The following is a 19,465-nucleotide window of genomic DNA, read 5'->3' as shown; positions in this document are numbered from 1 at the left end:
CAGGGAGGGGGCTGTGCCACTCAGGATGGCTCTTCTTGGAGGCTGCCTGAAATGCCAAGTGCACTCGGATGCTCTGACCACAGGCACGACCCGCTGAGCATCTCTAACACCAAATGAAGTGAGGCGTGAGGAGTCAGTGTTCAGGGAAGCAAGGTGGAAGGGATGGAGACAGGGCTGGAAGGGGCATTGCAAAGGCAGGGAAGCGAATGGTGCAGATGGAGCTGGGCTTTCTCTGAACGGATTACTTGGTCTTTGCTGCAGATTTATTATTGAGCAGGCAGCCCCCGGCTTGACAGGAGCTCCCCAGGTTGGGCCAGAGCAGGGAACTCAAAGCCTCTGAAACCAGCAGTGGTTTTATTAAAAATATGAAAGCTTCCAAACATGCCAGTTACCCCCGGCGCTCTGAACACACCGCCCGCGGGACCCGCCGTCCCAACAGCGCCGGAGCCAAGGCTCGGACAGCCAGGAAGGAAAGCCAGGCTGACCCTTCCCGCTCCTCGCCCACCCTCCTCTCACCCCCACAACCAAGAGGCTCAGTTTAAAGAGTTAAACCCGCAGAGTCCCGGCCCGGGCTGGCCCAGCTCAGACGCCCCGGACGCTGATGTTCTCGTAGCTGGGCGGAGGCGTTGCCTGCGGCTCCTCGGGCTGCGGCGTGTCCAGCCAGGACGGGCTGGGGCGGAACAAGGCGCTGTCGGAGGAGCTGCGCCGGCGGCCGCCCTGCCAGCTCTCGTCCTCCTCCAGGTAGCGGTACAGGGGCGGCGTGAGCTCCTCCTTCCTCCCCGTCGGCTGCACATAGGCCGGGGCTCCGTGGGCAGGTCTGCAGGTCAGGGCTTCTTCATAGGTGGGGATGGCACTGGCGTCCCAGGTGCTGCGAGGGGAGAGGAAGAAACCCAGCAGTGCACACCGTCAACATCCCAGCACCCAGCTGGAGCATCCCAGCACCCAAAAACTGGAGCACCCCAGCATCCATCAACTGGAGCATCCCAGTGCCCCTTTAACTGGAGCATCCCAACATCCCATCAACGCCATTGTCTGGCGCAGCCCTGAGCATGATTAACATGTGTACTGGGGACAGCACACAGACAGGTTTTGCTGAAGTGTCGTGTGTCATGTGTCCAGGGGTGACAGTGTCAGCTGTTCCCTGGCATCCATGATGTTTTGCAAGAGGGTCCCACGGGCAGAAGAGCATCCTCATCATGCCTGACCCCTAATTCACTCCCTGAAGAGCAGAGGCTGCCAACAGCTGAGGGAGCAGTTTGGCACAAGAGTCTGGACAAGCACCAGTCCACTGTGGTCACATCCCACCCCCCTGCCAGCCAGAGCCCTCCCTGCACTGGTCAAGCCTGGAACCACTTCCAACAGAGTTTTCCTGAGCAAACACAGCTTGTGTACATGGAAAACCTCTGACAACTTTTGCCCTGCACATGGCCCTGCTTGGTACCCTAGAGAATGGTACAGTCCCAAAGCTGGGGGTGCTGTGAAAGCAACTCATGGTTGCAGATGAAACCCAGCCCAGTGTGCTGGGGAGGCAGTGGGCATGGGAGGGCACAGCTGGTCCAAAGGAAAAGCCATGTGCTCCAAAGGGATGCCTCCATCCTGAACTTGGGAGATCTCCGTCCCAGGCAGACTGCCCCAGGCTTCTCTGCCAGGGATTTTGCCAAACAGCCTCATCTTGCACAGGAATGTTACCTTGGGAATGTGGAGAGGGGGATGTATCCCAGCACAGGATGCTTTGCTGGGGCTGGAGGAGCTGCTGCAGCACCAGCACTGCCAGGGTGCTGCATCCCATCCAGCAGAGGAGCTGGGAGCTCAGGGAAAGGGACATTCCCCACAGGAGCACAGCAAAGTCCCTCCCTGGGACAAGGAACCTCCCCCCAGTTAGCCAGACCGGCTCACAGGCTCACAGATATCCAGATGGGCACTGAAATCCCTGGAGAACCAGGAACGTGCTTCCCACTGCAACTGTGTTTTTATGGTTTAATGTTCTTAAGAGTTTCTTTTAGTGCTCCTTTTCCCCAGAGCCCGATTTATGCCAGAGCCAAGATCTTTGCTGTGACCCCGTAAAGCAGCACTGGGAAGGGCAGGCTGGCTCTGCTTCCACAGCAGGCTCCAGGAAAAAAAATACCCCTTTTGATTTAAAAAAAAAAAAAAAAAAAAAAAAAAAAAAAAAAAAAAAAAAAAAAACCAAAACCACCTTTTAAATTAAGAAGTGGGAATAAATCTCAGGCTCACACTGGAAGATTCAGGGAACCTGAAAAGGAACAGTGGTGTTCAAGGCAGGGCAAGGAGTCTTTCTATACCCTGAAACGGAATTCACAAAGTACCTTCTGCCTACATTCCTATCTTGGTGGCATTCCAAGAATTATTTTCCTTATTATTTTTTTCCCATTTAACTCCCTTGCAAAAAAGATTTTTGCATCCATCAAGGATGTTACAAACATCCTCATCCTTACAGAGCATTGCAGACCCGGGAGACCGAGACTGGAGCTCTGACCAGCCCCCACATCCAAACCTTCTGCCAGAAAACCAATGTATTCTTCTGCTTGGTGGCCCTGCTAAGGAGATGTGACCCCGGGCTCGTGATGGCCCTGCAGGGCAAGGAGAGCTGGATGCAGCTGGACACGGAGGGCGTGGGCAGGGAGGGGACAGCGGGGGCTGGGGTTGACATTAATGACCATGAGCATCTGCTCGGGGAGCAGGAGGAGAGCACAGGGCAGCGCTGCTGCCCCTGTGAGTTCGCCAGCCAGCAAAGCTGGGAGCAGGTTTAGCCTCAGGGACAGCCGGACCCATCCTCCACCTCTGCCCACCCAGGCGCCGGCAGGGACGAGGCTCCCACCTGCAGTTCCACTTCTCCGGAGGCTCCGCCGTGAAATACTGCAGGTCCCTGGGGAAATGGTACTGGTAGCGCCGGGACACCACCCTGGCGTTGGCCTTCACGGACCAGAGGAGGCCGAAGATGAGGAGGATGCCGCCGATGCCGCAGCAGAAGAAGCTGACGGAGCGGAGGAGAGCGCTGGAGGAGGAGGAGCTGGGGACGGCCTCGGCTTCCCGGGGAGGCAGGAGGCGAGCCCCGCTGCCGGAGCCCACCTCCCCATCGCTCCACCAGGCAAAGCACAGCGTCCCCGTCACCAGCAGCACGGCCCCCGTGATGGTCAGCCCGTAGCGGAAAGAGGCGGCTGCCATCCTTCAGGAGAAGGTTTTAGGACGGGAGGAGAGTGAGGCAAGGCATGAGAGAGCCCAAGTCCTGTAAGACAAAAGAAGGGTGCCGGGTAGGAGCGGGAGAAGCTCATGGAAGACTTACCAGAGGAGAAAATGACTGAGCGAGGAGGTCTCCGGTGCTTGCAGCCTCTTTAGCCATTATTGTTATCCATCAGAAGGGGCATTTCCACCATCTCAGATGGGAAACCCCTTGGGAAAAGCAAAGTCAGCACCAGGTTGGACCCAACAACTTCCCAACAGCCTCGTAAAAACATCCTAATATTCAAGGAACAACACAGCACTCAGACAAAGGCAGGACAGACACACCAGCTCTGGGTTTTCATAGCTCTCCTCTGGGTTTTATTCCAGACTTCCTCCCAGACTTGGAGGAATGCCAGCTGGGTTTCCTGCATTTTCAAAGCATGGCTTATGGAAGAGGTTGGAGAGAGGGACATAAATTTAAGATGTCATCACTTATGAATTATCAATGTGCCTGTTTTCTCCTCCAGAACTGATTACATAGGGAAAAATCTGCTCAATCTTCATCCACATGAAGTTTGGCACACAAAACCTTGCTTGCCAGGGTCAGCTCCAGCGCAAACCTTCTCAAGTTCCTGTCAAGATCAATCCTGCTGGTGTTATCACCCTCCCTATCAGGGTGATTTGGGGTTGGTTTGACAACAAAACAGGTGAGGTAGGGCCACATGTTCCTGCTGGGTGGCCCTTCTCAGCTAAATGTCACATGAAGAGAGTTTCCCTGGTGCTGGAAAACTTGGGGAGGGGGAACTGGTTTCTGATCTCAGTCCCCATTGCTTTCTCCAGCAAATAGCAAGCATCTGGTCCCTCAGGTTATGCATCCCCAGCCCCCAGCTAAACCAACCAGGGAGGCAGACAGGTCCCACCACGTCCTCTCTGGCCCTGCTCACTGCCCAGCAAGAAGATGCAGGTTCAGCTCCCACTTCTCAATGGACAAAAAGCTTTGGACCATGTGGGAATTAAGCACCAACACCCCCAAAGAGATTCAGTCCTGGGTGACTCCACTGTGAAGGTTTGTCATGGTGGCAGTGCCAGTGGAGAGCCTGCACATGAGGGATGGCCAGGACAGAGGAGGAGCTCAAGCAGAGGTTGGTGGACAGATGGATGACCCACACTCAGCTTTCACCTCTGCCTTCACCACTTTGTGTCAGTAACAAGACGATAATGCGGTGGCTTTGGTCTCCATTCCTTCAGGCAGAGCTCATCTCCTACAGAGGGGTGTCAAATTGTACCCTGAGATCTGGAAGTGCAGAGCCAGAGCTAGGCAGGGAGCACAAGTCCAACATGGACTTGGTGTCATCAAGGTCAGGTGGAATTATGTTATTTCAAGCTGTTATTTATCAGATGGGCCCACTGGATGGAAAGCCAAATTACCTTGTAGTGAAAGAAACACTATCTGATCTCATCAACATTTAATGAAGGAATCTGATGAGAAGTGAGATTTAGGAAAGCTGCAGGAGTGGGAGCCCCAACAGCTCTCTCCAGCTTTTGTTCCAGGATCACAAGCCCAAAATGCTGCCGGGGCTGGCTGTGGCCAGTGGTCATCAGCTGTGGCCACCCCCTGGGAAGGCAGTCATGTTCCTGGGCTGAGAGAGGCAGAGCTTCCCTCAGTAATCGGGGGCATGTTTGGATGCTCGCTCCTGAATGGCAGGGGCTTGGCTGAGCTGAAAAGGAGAGGAAACTGCTGGGGATGGTATTAGATGGTATCAGGAATCAGCATCCCACAAACCATCACTGAACATGAGCAGGACACAACAGAAGAGCTGGACTCAGGTTGCCTTGCAGCAGGAGATGCTCAGAGGAGCACAAGGACCCAATGACCTGTGAACGTAACTCCTTTGGATAGCAATGTGTTCTCATGTAGAAATAAAAAAAAAAACCAAACCAACCAAACAAAAAAACCCACAGCAAAGCCCTCAATCCAACCGTGTGGAAATGTCAGGTCACTCCAAACTGGAACACTGGACTGAACCTGCAGCAAGAGTTGAAATATTCACCTGCTGCAACAAACACTCTCCTCGTTCTGGGGTCAGATGGGTGAGGTTTGGGAGATGCTCTGATTTCAGTGGTGAGATTTAGGAGATGCTGTGATTCCCCTTCCCCGGGCACGGGGAATTTTGCAGCCTCCAGCACTGAGCACATCTGGGAGAGCTGGCAACGAGGGGGAGGCAGAGGGAAGGTGGAGAAGCCTCTGGTGAAGCCTCTGGGAGGTGATGGATTGACAGCTCGAGAGAATAAACTCTTCTCTCTCTTGACAAATCCAGCTCAGGGAGCGCCGCTGAGAGCTCCCCCAGCCTCCCCGCACGTGCTCCCGCAGCGCCTGTGCGGGGGCAGCTCCGCTGCGCTGGGTGACATCGCCACCGCTGGGTGACATTGCCACAGCTGGGTGACATTGCCACCGCACCGGCGCCTTGCCAAGCCCCCTCTCGGGCTGCCACAGCTCTCCTGAGCCTCTCTGAAAGAGCCGCGGGGTTTTCTCAGCACACCAAGCGCTGGAAGAAGAGACTGAAGGAGCAGGGGCAGGGAGCGAGGTATGAGGCTGCGGCAGGACCCGCGGCTCCCGGAGCCTCTCCCGGCTCCGCTCCCGGGGCGCTCAGCATCTGCACAGCAGCTCTCCCTCCCCCATGAGCATCCCCAGCACGAGTTCTCACGGAGCCAAAGCAATTGCCGGCTCTCCAACACCCTTCTCCACTCTCCGAGCCACCCTGACATTTTGTTCTGCCCTGTCTCCTCCTTTGACCCGCTCTGAAATAGTTTTCCAGGGAATAGATTTGCACGTTGCATGTATAAACAGATACGAATGTTGATAGTTTACAGAGTTCCAGTGAGATGCTGAGAATAGCAGCCCCCATATAAAGTTATGCAGATGGTGATTCATAGGGTCTACTAAGCATTACTCAGAAAAACGCTCTTTTCAAGCAACACGAGAAAAGAAAAGAGTTTTGAACATCTCCCACCGCCATCAAGCAGAAATCCACCTCCACACCCATCCCTCCACGGCACTTACAGACCGTCCTTCCGTGCGGGGCTGGAGACCTTTAATCACAGAAGAAGAACGCCGGGCAGGGATGCTCCAAACCGTGAGCATGTCTTTAGGGACATCCCTTCCTGCCTTTATCGAAAATTGCTATTTTCTTATGATGATAGTTATCAGTGAGGGCTTGGTCCCCATTCAAAGCAAAGTAACAGCGATGCCTTGGAAGAGCATCCAAGAACTCGGGTGCGCTCAGCCTCCCGAGGCAGGTGCGGACAGAGGAGAGAGGACAGAGGAGAGCACATGTGTCCTCTCAGGCACCCTTCGGGGCCATGCCTGAGCCCCACGTCCCCTCTGCGGCACCCTCGGGGGTCTGTCCCGCCGCACAGCCCCCGTCCCGCCCGGCACAGCGCCCAGCCGGGGGGTGCCCGTGTCCCCCCGGCGCCCCGGCCCCGCCGCGTACTCACCGCCGCCGGCAGCCCCGCTCCGGCCGAGCGGCTCCGCCGAGCCCGGCCCGCGGGGCGGGCGGGGCCGGGGGCGGGCGGGGGGCGGCGGCGGCTCGGGGCGGGCAGGGGCCGGCGCTCCCTCCCGGCACGGCACAGCCCGCAGGGCGGGATGCTCCCGGCTCCTCGCAGCGCGCTCCCGCTCCCGTTCCGTCCCGTCGGGGCGCGGCGCTCCCGGCACTGAGCGCCGGGATGGGGTCCCCTGCGGCTGGGACAGCCCTGCCCTAGTGACATCGCTGCTGTCCTATGCGTGGGACACCCACGCTGCAGCGCAGGAGGGTCTCTGCCCCAGCCTTGCTTTGGGACCACTTTAGTTCTCCTCACCTCTGTGTCAAACGCTGATACTGTCCCTTTTCCCTCGTTCATGGAATTAGAACTGTTTGGTTTTGGAAGGACCTTTTAAAGGCCATGTAGTCCAACCCCCCTACAAACCAGCAGGGATATCTTCAACTAGATCAGGCTGCTCAGAGCCCCATCTCACCTGGCCTTGAATGTTTTTGGGAATGGAGCATTCACCACCTCTCCGTGCCAGTGTTTCATCAACTTCACCATAAAAACAACTTTTTATAGCTAATCTAGGTCAACTCTTTTTTATTTTAAAACCACTACCCTGCAGCACTCAGGACACCTGGACATTAAACAAGCTGAGGGTGCTGTGATCCAAATTTCAGGATAGTTGGTATGACAGCACCTGGATTCAGGCACAATTCCTCATCACAGAGCTGGAGGGAGATTTGCTCAAGAGCTGCTGTACCGTGCTGTGCTATGGCTGTGCATCTCACACATCCACAGATCCACAGATCCACCACGCTGCTCTTGGCCTACAGCTGAGCATCACTGACAGGCAGAGGCATTTCTATGGATACCCTGGGAGCTCCTCATCTCACCAGCTCAAAACCAGCTCAAGGTTTACCTGCACAGGCTGCAGGGACTGATGCAAAGCCCCGCTGCAGAATTCATATCTGCTTCATACATGATTAGAAGCCACTCAGCCCAGCTGAGAACGTGTGGGTGTACAGCCCCATTTACCTGCAGCCACTGTGGAGTTTTACAAAAGGCAAACTGAGGCACACAGAGGGGTGGCTCACACAGGAGTGGCCCTGCAGCAGGTTGGGTGCCCACCCAAGAGGAGCCTGGGGCAGAAGTCCCCAGGGCCAGCACCCAGTGATGTGGGGGCACTGTGAATCAGCAGTCACCCTGTTGAAGGACAATAAAACAATTTTTCTGCTCCTCACCTGCACAGATATTGTATTTAACTGAAATTTGACTGTCAAGCAGCATCTGAAGCCCTTCAAGGTGGTGTTAGTGCACAGCTCCATGCCATTCCCAGCACAGGGCTGCAGAGTGAGATGGCTTTGTGCCAGCACACTGGTTTTTCAGCCTCATAACCACCCACAACCTTCTGCCTTGCCCAGAGATGTGGCCTACAGACAGCCACAAACCCATGACAAATACTCCACCACAAGGCAGAGGCCGGAAGTGCTGAGTGCTACCAGCACCTCTGTCTGCTTAGCAGCACCTTGGCCAAAATGTGTTTTCCCTCTGAGAACTTTTCTACTGGTGGACAAGGTGCTGCAACACGGGGCACAGGGAAAGGGCTTCTCCAAAATAAAGACTGTGCAAAATATGTAAAACATCCCATGTATGGTGAAACTGCAGTGGAGAAAACAAGGAGATATAAAAGACAGCTACAGCCCCTGCAAGAACAAGAACAAAGGAGGAACGGGGAAAGAGATTGTTCCAGTAATTGCCTCCCCCAGGTAAGGATGCTGAGCCTGAGCAACGCTGCTGGCACAAAAAAAGTGCTGCTTTTTGATTCCCTGTTCACCTAATTTTGCTGCTGCAGCAAATCACATGTAAAATAGTGCATTTCACTGTATAATCAAGATAAATAAGCCAGCTTTTTCATTAGGGGGGGTTGTGTGTGTAGATGCAAGCACTCTCTGCCCTGTCACGACAGGATGGGTGATACCAAGAGCACCAAGTCAAGAGTGAATTTGGATGGACCAAGTCCAGAGCACAGGCTCCCTGGGCCAGGCCACAGGTGTCCACCAGTGATTTGGCACACAGGACACTTATCCCACACTCAGCTTCCCCCAGCAAGCACCTCTGGTCACACCCCCAGTGACAGAGCCATTAAAGAGCCATTGATGTGGCTTCAGGGGTTACATCTCTGCAGGCAAAAGGTGTCCATGTTGTCCAGATCCATGGAGAAACCATTCCCAGGGGCTGGTACACCTCGTGTTTCCCTTAGCATGGGCCATTGGGTACATTGGGTGGAGCCTGCCAGGCTCATAAGGGGCTGCAGCACACAGCCATGAGGATGTGCAGGTGGGAGAGAGTTCCTGCATCCCGCACGTGTAAAGCAAAGGAGAAACCTCCTGCTGTTTATATTTGCCTTAATTTGCATCTTCTTAAAATGCCTAATTAGTTGTGCTAGTTGATATATGGACTCAGGCACTCCTACTTAATCCAGTCAGCAAACCCAGGCTTTGAAAATATTTGTTCTACTTCTTCACATGATGCAACATTCTCCGGTGTCCTTTGGGGTTGAATCTGCAGCTGGACATGGATCTCCCTGTGCTGGTCCTGCTGGAGGGTTTGGGAGCACTTCTCTGTAGTGTCCATCAGGAAAAGCCATGCATTTGGATGTGAAAGGGGATCAGCCCCCTGACCACAAAGTGGTGTGTGGTTTTTTGGCTAGTTCACCTAGAAGTACTCCTTCTGCAGATCAGCTGTGGTTTTGACCCAAGACTTTATTGAATAAGTCCTTTTTGTACCACAATATGTACTTTGTAATATACCTTATTGTTTATTTCCAATGGCTTTACTGAGTTTGAATTATAATAAAAAAACAAGATGTGTATAAAGTTGTTTAGTATCAGTTTCTGATGTGGTTCCTCCACTAGCTATGTCCATCACCTAGCAAGCCACAGGACCCCAAACCTGTGAGCATTTTAAAGCTTAAATATTTCCTTATTCAACTGTAGTGATGTCCCAACCAGCAGCCTGTAAAACTGCACCACACTGAGCAACACAATTGTTGTGGAAAGTTTTGGGAAGGGATTTGGAAAGTACTGATAGCATCATCCGCACAGAGCTTTATGGACAAGCAATGTTCTCAAATTCCTTCAGCTCCTCGACTGGGATTGTGTTAGAACCTGGCTGAGCTGCCAACTTCTCTTGGGGCTGTTGTGTAGAGAAATGGGTATGATTAAGCTTTGGGTTTCCTGTAAGGGAAATTTCTGTTGCAGGTAAGGACAGAAGGAACTTCCTAGGAGCTTTCCAACAAAATCTACAAAGGATTTGAAATCTGCCTAACAAGGGACGGGGGATGAAAAGAGTTAAACCCTGACGTTTCAGCTCAGCCTTTAGTCAGACAAAACTTTTCCCGAGCTCCTGGAGATTTTTGCCTCAGGGAAGCGCCGTGTCTGAGCTTCTTTCTTTCTCCACGAAGAGGCACCACAGTTGTGTTACACGTGGGTAACCCACCATGCGGCATGTTTTACATGCCACAGCTGCTGTAGCTCTGCTGGAGTGTGAGCTGCACTGAGGAAACATTGATTTCCAGCCCTGTAGGCTCCTCAGTCAAGCTTGATGTCAGTCACATCTATCATACCTGAGCTGAGAGAGCTATGGGAGACATGCCCTGGCTGCTGAAACATAGCAGCAGCAGCTTGCTTTACTCCACACACTGGGTATCTGAGCCTAAAGCTCCTGAGTACCCTTGATTCCAAATGCTGATGTTCAAAGAAGCAGCAAGAACCTTGATTAAACACAAAACTGGATAAATTTGCTTCCCAGTGAACTCAACTTTAGGTGTGAGGTGAACTACCAGCTATGCTGACATCCTTGAGACCTGGTGCTTCCTCATGCCTCTGCTGCATGCAGCTATTCCAGAGCTCTCCAGGGAGCAGGGTTGGGTTCTGTTTATTTTTCAGCACAAAAAGTGCAAAAGAGAAGCTGGAAGCAGCATTAATTACAAATTTTAGAGAAAAAGGGTGGAGCAGCTGTCTAGCTCTTCTGGTTGCCACCATGTGTGAAGCCCTCAGTGTTCAATGCACACCTGCCCCAGATGTTCCACAGCTGTTTTTCCTTTTCCAACAGCCCTGCATTATCCCACTGCCTGCCTTGGCATCAGGCTGCCCACAAGCACTTGTGCACATCAGTGTGCTGTGCTAGGAGGTGGCTGAGGGTTATAATGCTGCCAGCAAACCTCGCAAACATTTTGTTGGAAGCATGACAGCCTGGGGAGAGACACAAGCAATGGCTGAGAGGAGGAGGGTTTCAAGGTTTCTCAAAGAATCACCAGCAAAGGTATCAGCAAAACCAGATTTAATATAAAAGTGACAGCACAACGAAGTTTGTTGGCAAGGTTCACTCTATTACTCTATTACTAGATGGTTAAAGTGCAGAGAGAAAAAAGCAAACATAAAATCCAATGTCGATCAGTCTAAACTGATATAAACCCAACATTATCTATGTGAAGGCTGGGCTGGGGTGGGAGACAATAAGATAGGAGAAGGTAAGGATGAAAAGGAATACATCCTAAAGGCACAACGGTTCTTCAACAAACAGCATTTAAACTTAACAGCACTTAAACCTAACAGATTTAACTTACGTTATCAGTTAAGTCAAACAATATAGCAAAGGATTCATACAGGATTTGCTGTACCACACCAGTGACTTACCTACAGGCCTAGCTTCCTTACAAATCTAAAGTACTTAAGAATCCAGGACAGCAGCATTCTCAGGACATTAGCGGTAGCATATGCACACTTGCATGCACACCAACATAGAGTCTGTACAAGATACCTGTAAGAAATTCCCTTCTAATTCGGTGAAATACTCACCTGGGATGCCTTTGGTGCCCTGCTGTGCCCAAAAGCCTGTCTGCTTTCTTCAAAGCTCATCTGCAACATCAGTTGTTGACCCAGTAAGAGCTCAGTGATTTCTGCCTGCACACTTTTGCCTCGCTTTTACCCAGAACATCCACACCTCCTTACATGGGTTTCTAGGTAACTGAAGACAATTTGGAAACTCTGCAAGAAATGACAGGAGGTGAGTTTGGGAAATAACAGGCTGCAGTTTCTCTGTAATGGAATTAAAAGAGTCAGAGGATATCAACACTCATCTCCAGTACCACGGCTCCCTCAATGGGGAATTTGCCTCACACTCTGGTTAGCTCTGTGGTATGAGGCTCTGAGGAGATCCCACTCCTGATGTTCTCCTGACTTCTGCCTGAAAGAAACAGCATCAGCAGGAGATTTCTCCTATGGAGGTGTAAGAGCAGGTTGCTCCCATCTCTTCCCTCGATTTGCCAGAGAAAAACTGACTCTGTAGTGACTTGGAAGAAAGAGGGGGATGTGAATGTGAGTAACAGGCATTGGCAAAGATACATGTGAGGAAACAGCTGGAAGATACTGCCTAAATTAGTTACCTGGAGACTGAAAACAAAGGTCTCCATCTAGCACATGCAGATGACTTACATCAGCACCTCAGACTGTGACAGCAAGCACAGATACCTCTGGACCTCACAGAAAGCACCTGTGAGCAGCATTCCCTGGGACACAGACCTGCCATCCCAGATGGAGAACAAAGGCTTCCCTGCTCTGCCTCCCTGGGATGTCATCCAGGATCCAGAGAGTTAATCTTGCTCCCCAAAATGTATCCTGTCCTTTTCTTTGGCTACTCATCTTATTGGAAAAGGTGTGGTTTCACTTCCCTGGTGCTTCTCCTGTGCCAGAGAAGTGTCAGCTCTTGTTGGCAGATGACTGGTTGCCTCAGAGAGGGATGAAACTCTCCTGCCCTGATTCACTCTGCCAGTTCCAGCAGGAGGGAAAATTCATCCCATCCCTATATCCTGCATTAGCCTGGATGTAAGCAGACACCTCAGTGCAATAAAAGTTCGCAGCTTATTACAGGCTCCGGACTGAAACCACAGATAATGGTAATTAACCACTCTAGGATGACAATGCTTTATTGCTGGCTGATTTCTCAATGTTTTCCTTAAGTATTCTGTAAACAAACGGGCCTTGCCAAGGATGGAGAGGGCAGGAGGAGACAGAAAGTAGCTGTGTGAGTCTGCAGCTCAGCACATGAGGGGCTTGGAAGTGCACCTGGGGTTTAACATGAGCTGGGGGCAGAATCAGTGCATTTACCCATTCTCAGATTTATTTGAGTCACAGGGTTTCTGTGGGAGGGTATTGAAAGGCCACTTTTCCCCATGGGCAGAGTGCTGCAGCAATCATATTTTGATGCTTACTGGAAGTATGAAAAAATTGGAGTTTGTGTCAGAAGGTACTGAAATTGCTGTCTCATTTTACTAGGTATGGCTCCAGCCAAGTCTGCCAAACTGGATTCTACAGAAATTTCCTGTATTTAAGGAAACTGAGCAATCACATCCTCATCACCTTCTGTGCAGACACCTATTCCAGCTGCTGACTTGCAGAGCTGAGGACTGGACAATTTATCCAGTCCTCAGTCTGAAAATCGTTCTGTATCTCCATGAGATGATCCACACATGGGAGCACATCTTGTTCTTCTCCACAGAAAAGGGCAGGAACCTCTTCTCAAAGCCTCCAGATTCCTTCTGCTCAGTTCCATACACGTGGGAGTCGCTTCCAAGGCACAGCTGCTGTTGAAAGGAGCCGAGCAACTTGGAGGGAACAAATACTGGCAATCAGCTTTCGACCTGATTTTATACTGAGTTTTCTAGTGAAAAAAAAGGACATTTGTAGTCTATCAGCATAGCACTGAGCCACGTTAAATACGCCTCCATTTATCTTCAATAAGACCAATACAGTTCCTTATTAATGGAACAATGGTGTATTTTTGTCAGCCTTAATTATTAACTTATCTGGCTGCGATTTCTTCGTTTATTAAAAGGATATTCTAGGTGACTTTAACAGCTATATGACTCTTATATAACCAACATCTTAAACTCTTTTTTTTTTTTTTTTTTTTTTAGCCATTCTTTTCCTTTTCTTTTTGCTTTGCTCACAGCTTTTCTATTTTTCTTTGGCATCGGTAAGTAAACCCAAAGGGCCAGATCCTACAGTTACACTGATGTTTTTGGAGCATAGCTTGGAGTTTTATCAGTTTACATCATCTGGGTGTGGGCCCATGAAATTTTTAAAACGTTGAAATAAATGAAAGCAGACAGGTGACAGAGTGACAGCACCAGACAGAGAGAATGGCTACAGCCAAGGCAGTGCAAGCTTTAGCTTTATTTGGAGGAAAAGGACCTGCAAGTACATCTGGTACTGGGAGACTAAACACACAGGCAGGTTTGCTGGGAGCTGAAAAGGGGAGAAAAAACTTGGCCTGTACGGAAAAACAACTTGTGTTTTCCTCTGGTGACATTGGCAAGGCTTCACCATCACTGAGTGATTCCTGCATGTTCCCACAGCATTTGCCACTCCAAGCAAGAAGATTCCAGAGGCAAGTGATGGGAAAGAGTACCCTGCAGTTACTCCCTACCAGCTGTGATTCACAACTGCCTTCATGACACAGCTCACCCTGAGCGTCCTGGAAGTCACTGGCACTTGTGTCCATTTTGTTACAAGTCTGAAATAATGCATTTATTGCCTTTCAGTGGCTGCAGATCATTTCTGATGCCCAGCACAGTCAGCATCCCCAGGATCTCACTGATAGGAGACAGGGGAGCATCAGAGTTTCTTCAGCCACTTCTCCTCACTCTCAGGGCTGTAAAGCCAACTGATGGTTGCCATGAGCTTGCTGTCCCCCACTGCTCACCCAGAGGAGTCTGGCCTCCCTCAGCCTGTAGTTTGAGTGCTGGAACCCCAAGTTCTTCAGTAACCAGCTCTCCACATCCACTACCATGCCACAGCCATTTAGTTTCAGCCACAGAGGACACTACCCCGGTGACAATGAAGGGAGGGCTGAATTCCTTTCCCAGTCTGGCTCTCTGTTTAGACAAGTGATTCTTTTTATAAATCCCAGACAGGGTATCCTTTCACAGGCAGTTGCAAAGCTGGATTTAATGCACATCACAGAGAATACATGAAAGCTCTGGTACGTTCTGCAGCACTGAGGGTTTTTTTGGTGGCTCTGTGAACGTGCTGACCAGCAGCTGACCTTGCCTTCTGATGCAGAGCACAGCCACTGAAGGATAGGACACACTCTGCCATCGTCAGTATTCCTGATTTCACTCCACATCCTGCATCTGCTTCCCCCCACAGTGGTGATGGGTCCCACCAGCCACTTACGATAGCTCATCACCAGAGGAGTGGGGCCTTGTGACATGATTGGTGTCAGAGCACAAGCGATACAGCCCAGGAATCCTTGATTCCTGCAGCACCAGTTATTCCTTCTCTTGGTGAAGCCCTTTCCAATGTGAACAGAGTGACTGCAGCCTTGAGAGGACAGAGGAAGGAAAGGAAAAAAGAGCAAAGTCATCCCAAGGACTCGGTGTGCTGGACAGGGGGGGATGATCCACATGGAGAGCTTTCCCCACCACAGATGTTAAACAAGTTCTTCCACATTAGGTCCACCTACACCTAAAACAGCCTCATCAGTCTAACCTTGTCTAAGCCTTCAGTTGGTGTTTTGCTTCCCCTGAGAGCTATCTGGAAGTTTCTAAAGTAACTAAAAATGCATTTTTCCTTTTTTTGACCGATTTCCCAAGGGCCACCCCAGCTACAGCTGCTGTAGCAAACCCTCTGCCCTCCTCCTCCTCAAGCCACCACACACATCTACTCCCTCACATGAAACATTTGAGAAATAGGTCCTGGGCAACAGATATCCCATTGATAAATACCTTTCAAAAAAAAAAAAAAAAACATCCGGAAGCTGGTAAATGGAACAACATCAGGTAACCACAGGCACACTACGTTCCCTTGCAGGCTTTTCCTTCAGGGCGACCGAGCATGCTCTGGATTCCTCAGCAGAGGGAGCTTCTCACAAGCAGTTTGAGCACCACCTCCCTCCAGCCCTCAGAAACGCTCCCGTTTCGAACAGCTCCAGCTTTGTACCAAACCAACGTGCAGGAAAACCTGGAAGGTGACACCTAACCTCGAGTAACCTTTGGCTGGTTTGTTTACGGATTTAAGCAGGCTTGCAGTCTTTCCTAAACTCTTCATTAGTTTTCATAACTATTCCTATTAAATGCCTGTCCTTTCAACATCGTGGTACTGCTCAGCAACAGCTCTGTGGCAGTCAGTACCAGGGCTGTGAGAGTTTGTAAGGAAAAAAATGGGCTTTTTAATGCTTTTCAATGCCTTCCTTTGGTGCCACTGAAGGCCTCTTGGTATTATTCTTACGGAGACAGAACTCTTCAGCCTGCTTCTGTGTGCGGCTCAAATGCTCTGTATGTTATGACCATGCAGTGCTGCCAGGAGGATCAGGGCAGTGATTGTCCCCCTGTGCCCAGTGCCGATGAAGCCCCACCTCGAATCCTCTGTGAATTTTGGAGCCTCTCATGACAAGAAAGACATTGAGGGGCTGAGGTGTGTTCAGAGAAGGGCAGCAGAGCTGGGAAAAGGTCTGGAGCACATGTCTGAGGTTGAGGGAGCTGGGGTGAGTTCAGCATGGAGAAAAGGAAGCTCAGAGGGAACTTTCTTAGTCTGAAATGAGCTTGGAGCCAGGTGGGGGTCAGGCTCCTCTCCCAGGGAACAAGGGACAAGACAAGAGGATGCAGCCTCAAGCTGTGCCGGGGAAGTTCAGATTGCATATCAGGAATGATTTCTTCACATAAAGAGTTATCAAACACTGGAACAGGTCGCCCAGGGCAGTGGTGGAATTATCATCCCTAGAGGGGTTTAAAAGCTGTGTGGATGTGGCACTTGGGGTGGTGCCCTTGGCAGTGCTGGGGGAACAGCTGGACTTGATGACCTTAGACAGCTTTTCCAGCCTAAACAATTCTATGATTCCACAACTCTGTGCTCCTTCTTCCTGTCTCCTTGAACAAACAGCTGCATCTTGCATCCAAAAGCCTTTGCATGGGTACCACTGAGCCCTGCTGGGTAAGGAACAGAGTCCTGGCAGGGTTGTCTGGGATGAGCTGTCCCCAAAAGGATGGGGAGCTCTGTCACGGTCAATGCCAGGCCGCTGCTCTGCTCCCAGCACAAGCGTGCGTGGGGTGAGCTGCACCAGGGAGCTGATCCAGGCAGGAAACAAAAATAATTGAAAAAGAAAATGTTTAATTCTTCAGTCAGATCATTTCTCCAACCTGTTTTACTGAGTGACAGCAGAAGCACTTGTACTGCACAGCATGCCCAGAACAGCATGAGTGGGTGGATGGGATGGCAGGAGAGGGAGGGAGGGAGGGAGGAGAGGAGAGGAGAGGAGAGGAAGGGAAAAGGACTGCTTTTTTAAGAAGCACTAACAGCTCAAACACACTTAAAATGTTAATTTAATTGAAGAAATCAAGGATTTTAGTCTCACCAAGCTACCAAGGGAACCTTAGCTCTTCCAACCAGATTTGCAGATGATGTTTTCCTAAGCCTACATAGACCCTTGGATGATGTTTAGCTCGAATAACTAGAATAACTAGGACTGAAAACCAGCAGCATCTCTAATATCTATCTCCCCTTCCCTCAACCCCTTGTCATCCCTGTGTTTTCTATGCCTGGCATTAGTAGGTACAGGAGCAATTTGACTATAATCTGAACAGTGGTTCACTCCTCTGCTTTAAAGTAGTTTCACATCACGACCTTTGAGCTCACCTACCCCCTTCCTGTTGCCGAGGGCCTTACAAAAATAAGGGCAAAACATGAAAAACATTATAAGGACTTCTAATGGTTCTTCATAAAAACAATTTCAAAATAGTATTTACACTGAAGGCATAAATATCCCCTTATGAATAAATGATGCTGTTATTCAATAAGCCCAGTGCTTGATCACATTCAGATCAGAAATAATTATTTAGGTCCTTCAGAGAGGTTAAAATAACCTCTCTTAGGGCATGGGAACCTTCTTTTGCATGAATAATTTCTGTCAGCAAATGAACTGATAAATAAAAGCAGATAACATCAATCAGCTCAGATGTAAGAAGAGCTAGTGAGCAGACTAGGCAAAAGAGCAACAAATATAATTTGGCTATAAATAAATTTAGTCTGGAAATTAGGAGACCCTTTCCAAATATGAGAGCTGTGACGTCTCAGTCTAGTCCTTCAATAAAAGCAGTGGCTCAAAACCCATAAAAGTAGTGTGTTAAAATTTCCGTCCCTGGGATTGTTCCAGGCCAGGTTGCATGGGGACCTGATCAAACTGTTCTAATGGAAGATGACCCTGCCCGTGGCCAAAGGGTTGGGACTAGGTAATCTTTAAGGTACTTCCAACCCAAACTATTCTGTGAATGATTCCAAGAAATCATTAAGTGTAGTTCAAAACAAAGCCTTCAATTTGTCTGCAGACAGCAGAAAGGTGTGGCTGGCCTGCCACAGCTGAGCCTTGATCCCTCCCTGTCTGAAGTTCCCATCTCCCAGCTATCAATCATCTAAATGACAAGGTCAGCATTTCTCCTGCTGGCAAGGAGGAGGGGTCAGCACCTGACACCTGTGCTACATTATCATGGTTGCGTTCTTAGGGAACACCTCGATTCCATGCTCCTCTCTGAACCCAGCGGTGCCATGGCAAAGTCTCTGCCATTCCAGGGTTCCTGACAGCACTGGCTGTGCCAGGACCTCCTGGGGCTGTCATCGAACCTCTGTTACTGTCCTCTAAAGCAGCACATCCCGTGAGGGATTTTAACTTGAAAAAGCAAAAGTCTCATGTTTCTCACAGACTTTATTTATCTTCTGTCACATGGTTCCATCATGGATAGGAATTTCCTGCCAGGGTTTTAGAGAGCAAGCCATGTTTTGGAGGGAGGTGGCCCCTTCTTTATTCTAGAAATGGAACTGCATGACATTTTGGACTTTCTGTCACACACACCGGCACTGCCGGGTTCTCTGGTGCCTACACCACCAGAGGGGTGCACAGGTGAGGGATGTGGAGGCGCTTTGCTCCAGACCCCAACCGAAAAGCACCAGGGTACACCCCCTGCCCGGGAGACACTGGCCACCACAGCAACACCGAGGACCTGTCTGTCCCCCACCCTGACTGGGGGGTCCCCTCTGCCTCAGTCCTTGTCCTCTGCCCCGTACCCCCTCAGCCCCTGTCTCAGGACCAGTGCCTGGCCCTGCCCGGCGGTCCGACCCTGTCCTGGTCCCCATTCCCAGCCCTGCCCAGGGGTCTGACCCAGCTCTCCCAGCCCTTCCCGGGGCTCTGAGCCTGTCCCAGTCCCCATTCCCGGCCCTGCCCGGGGGCCAGACCCTGTCCCGGTCCTCAATCCCGATCCTGCCCAGGGGTCTGACCCTGTCCCGGTCCCCATTCCCGGTCCTGCCCGGGGGTCGGACCCTGTCCAGTCCCCCTTCCCGGCCCTGCCCGGCGGTCGGACCCTGTCCCGGTCCCCATTTCCAGTCCTGCCCGGGGGTCGGACCCTGTCCAGTCCCCATTCCCGGTCCTGCCCGGGGGTCGGACCCTGTCCAGTCCCCCTTTTCGGCCCTGCCCGGCGGTCTGACCCTGTCCAGTCCCCCTTCCCGGCCCTGACCGGCGGTCGGACCCTATCCAGTCCCCATTCCCGGTCCTGCCCGGGGGTCGGACCCTGTCCAGTCCCCATTCCCGGCCCTGACCGGCGGTCGGACCCTGTCCAGTCCCCATTCCCGGTCCTGCCCGGGGGTCTGACCCTATCCAGTCCCCATTCCCGGTCCTGCCCGGGGGTCGGACCCTGTCCAGTCCCCCTTTTCGG

General features: G+C 51.2%; 1 protein-coding gene across 3 annotated transcripts; it reads right to left on the bottom strand.

Moving 5' to 3' along the window:
* Positions 1 to 337: 337 nt before the first annotated feature.
* On the bottom strand, positions 338 to 11,702 carry TMEM61 (transmembrane protein 61). 3 transcript variants are annotated; one of them, XM_066191942.1, is made up of 3 exons: positions 11,565 to 11,702; positions 2,837 to 3,244; positions 338 to 868 (listed from the first exon to the last, which is right to left on the bottom strand). In XM_066191942.1, the coding sequence occupies exons 2-3, from the start codon at positions 3,181 to 3,183 to the stop codon at positions 583 to 585; spliced, it is 633 nt and encodes a 210-aa protein (XP_066048039.1). In that variant the 5' UTR covers positions 3,184 to 3,244; positions 11,565 to 11,702; the 3' UTR covers positions 338 to 582. The 3 variants fall into 3 exon arrangements, with proteins under 3 accessions (XP_066048039.1, XP_066048040.1, XP_066048041.1); XM_066191943.1 differs by lacking the exon at positions 11,565 to 11,702 and adding an exon at positions 6,676 to 6,733; XM_066191944.1 differs by lacking the exon at positions 11,565 to 11,702 and adding an exon at positions 6,242 to 6,402.
* Positions 11,703 to 19,465: the final 7,763 nt, after the last annotated feature.

Source organism: Chamaea fasciata, unplaced genomic scaffold, assembly GCF_029207755.1.
Source record: "Chamaea fasciata isolate MVZ Bird 193981 ecotype frontalis unplaced genomic scaffold, bChaFas1.0.hap1 SCAF_10, whole genome shotgun sequence".
Taxonomy (NCBI): domain Eukaryota; kingdom Metazoa; phylum Chordata; class Aves; order Passeriformes; family Sylviidae; genus Chamaea; species Chamaea fasciata.
The sequence above is the reverse complement of the archived record's forward strand: the minus strand, read 5'-3'. Positions and strand labels throughout refer to the sequence as shown.

Bases quoted from the DNA above. Each gene is read 5' to 3' on its own strand.
- TMEM61 (XM_066191942.1), bottom strand. From the start codon at position 3,183: ATGGCAGCCGCCTCTTTCCGCTACGGGCTGACCATCACGGGGGCCGTG. The intron at 869-2,836 runs GTGGGAGCCTCG...CTCCCCTCGCAG, and splicing joins CCGGAGAAGTGGAACTGCAG to CACCTGGGACGCCAGTGCCA.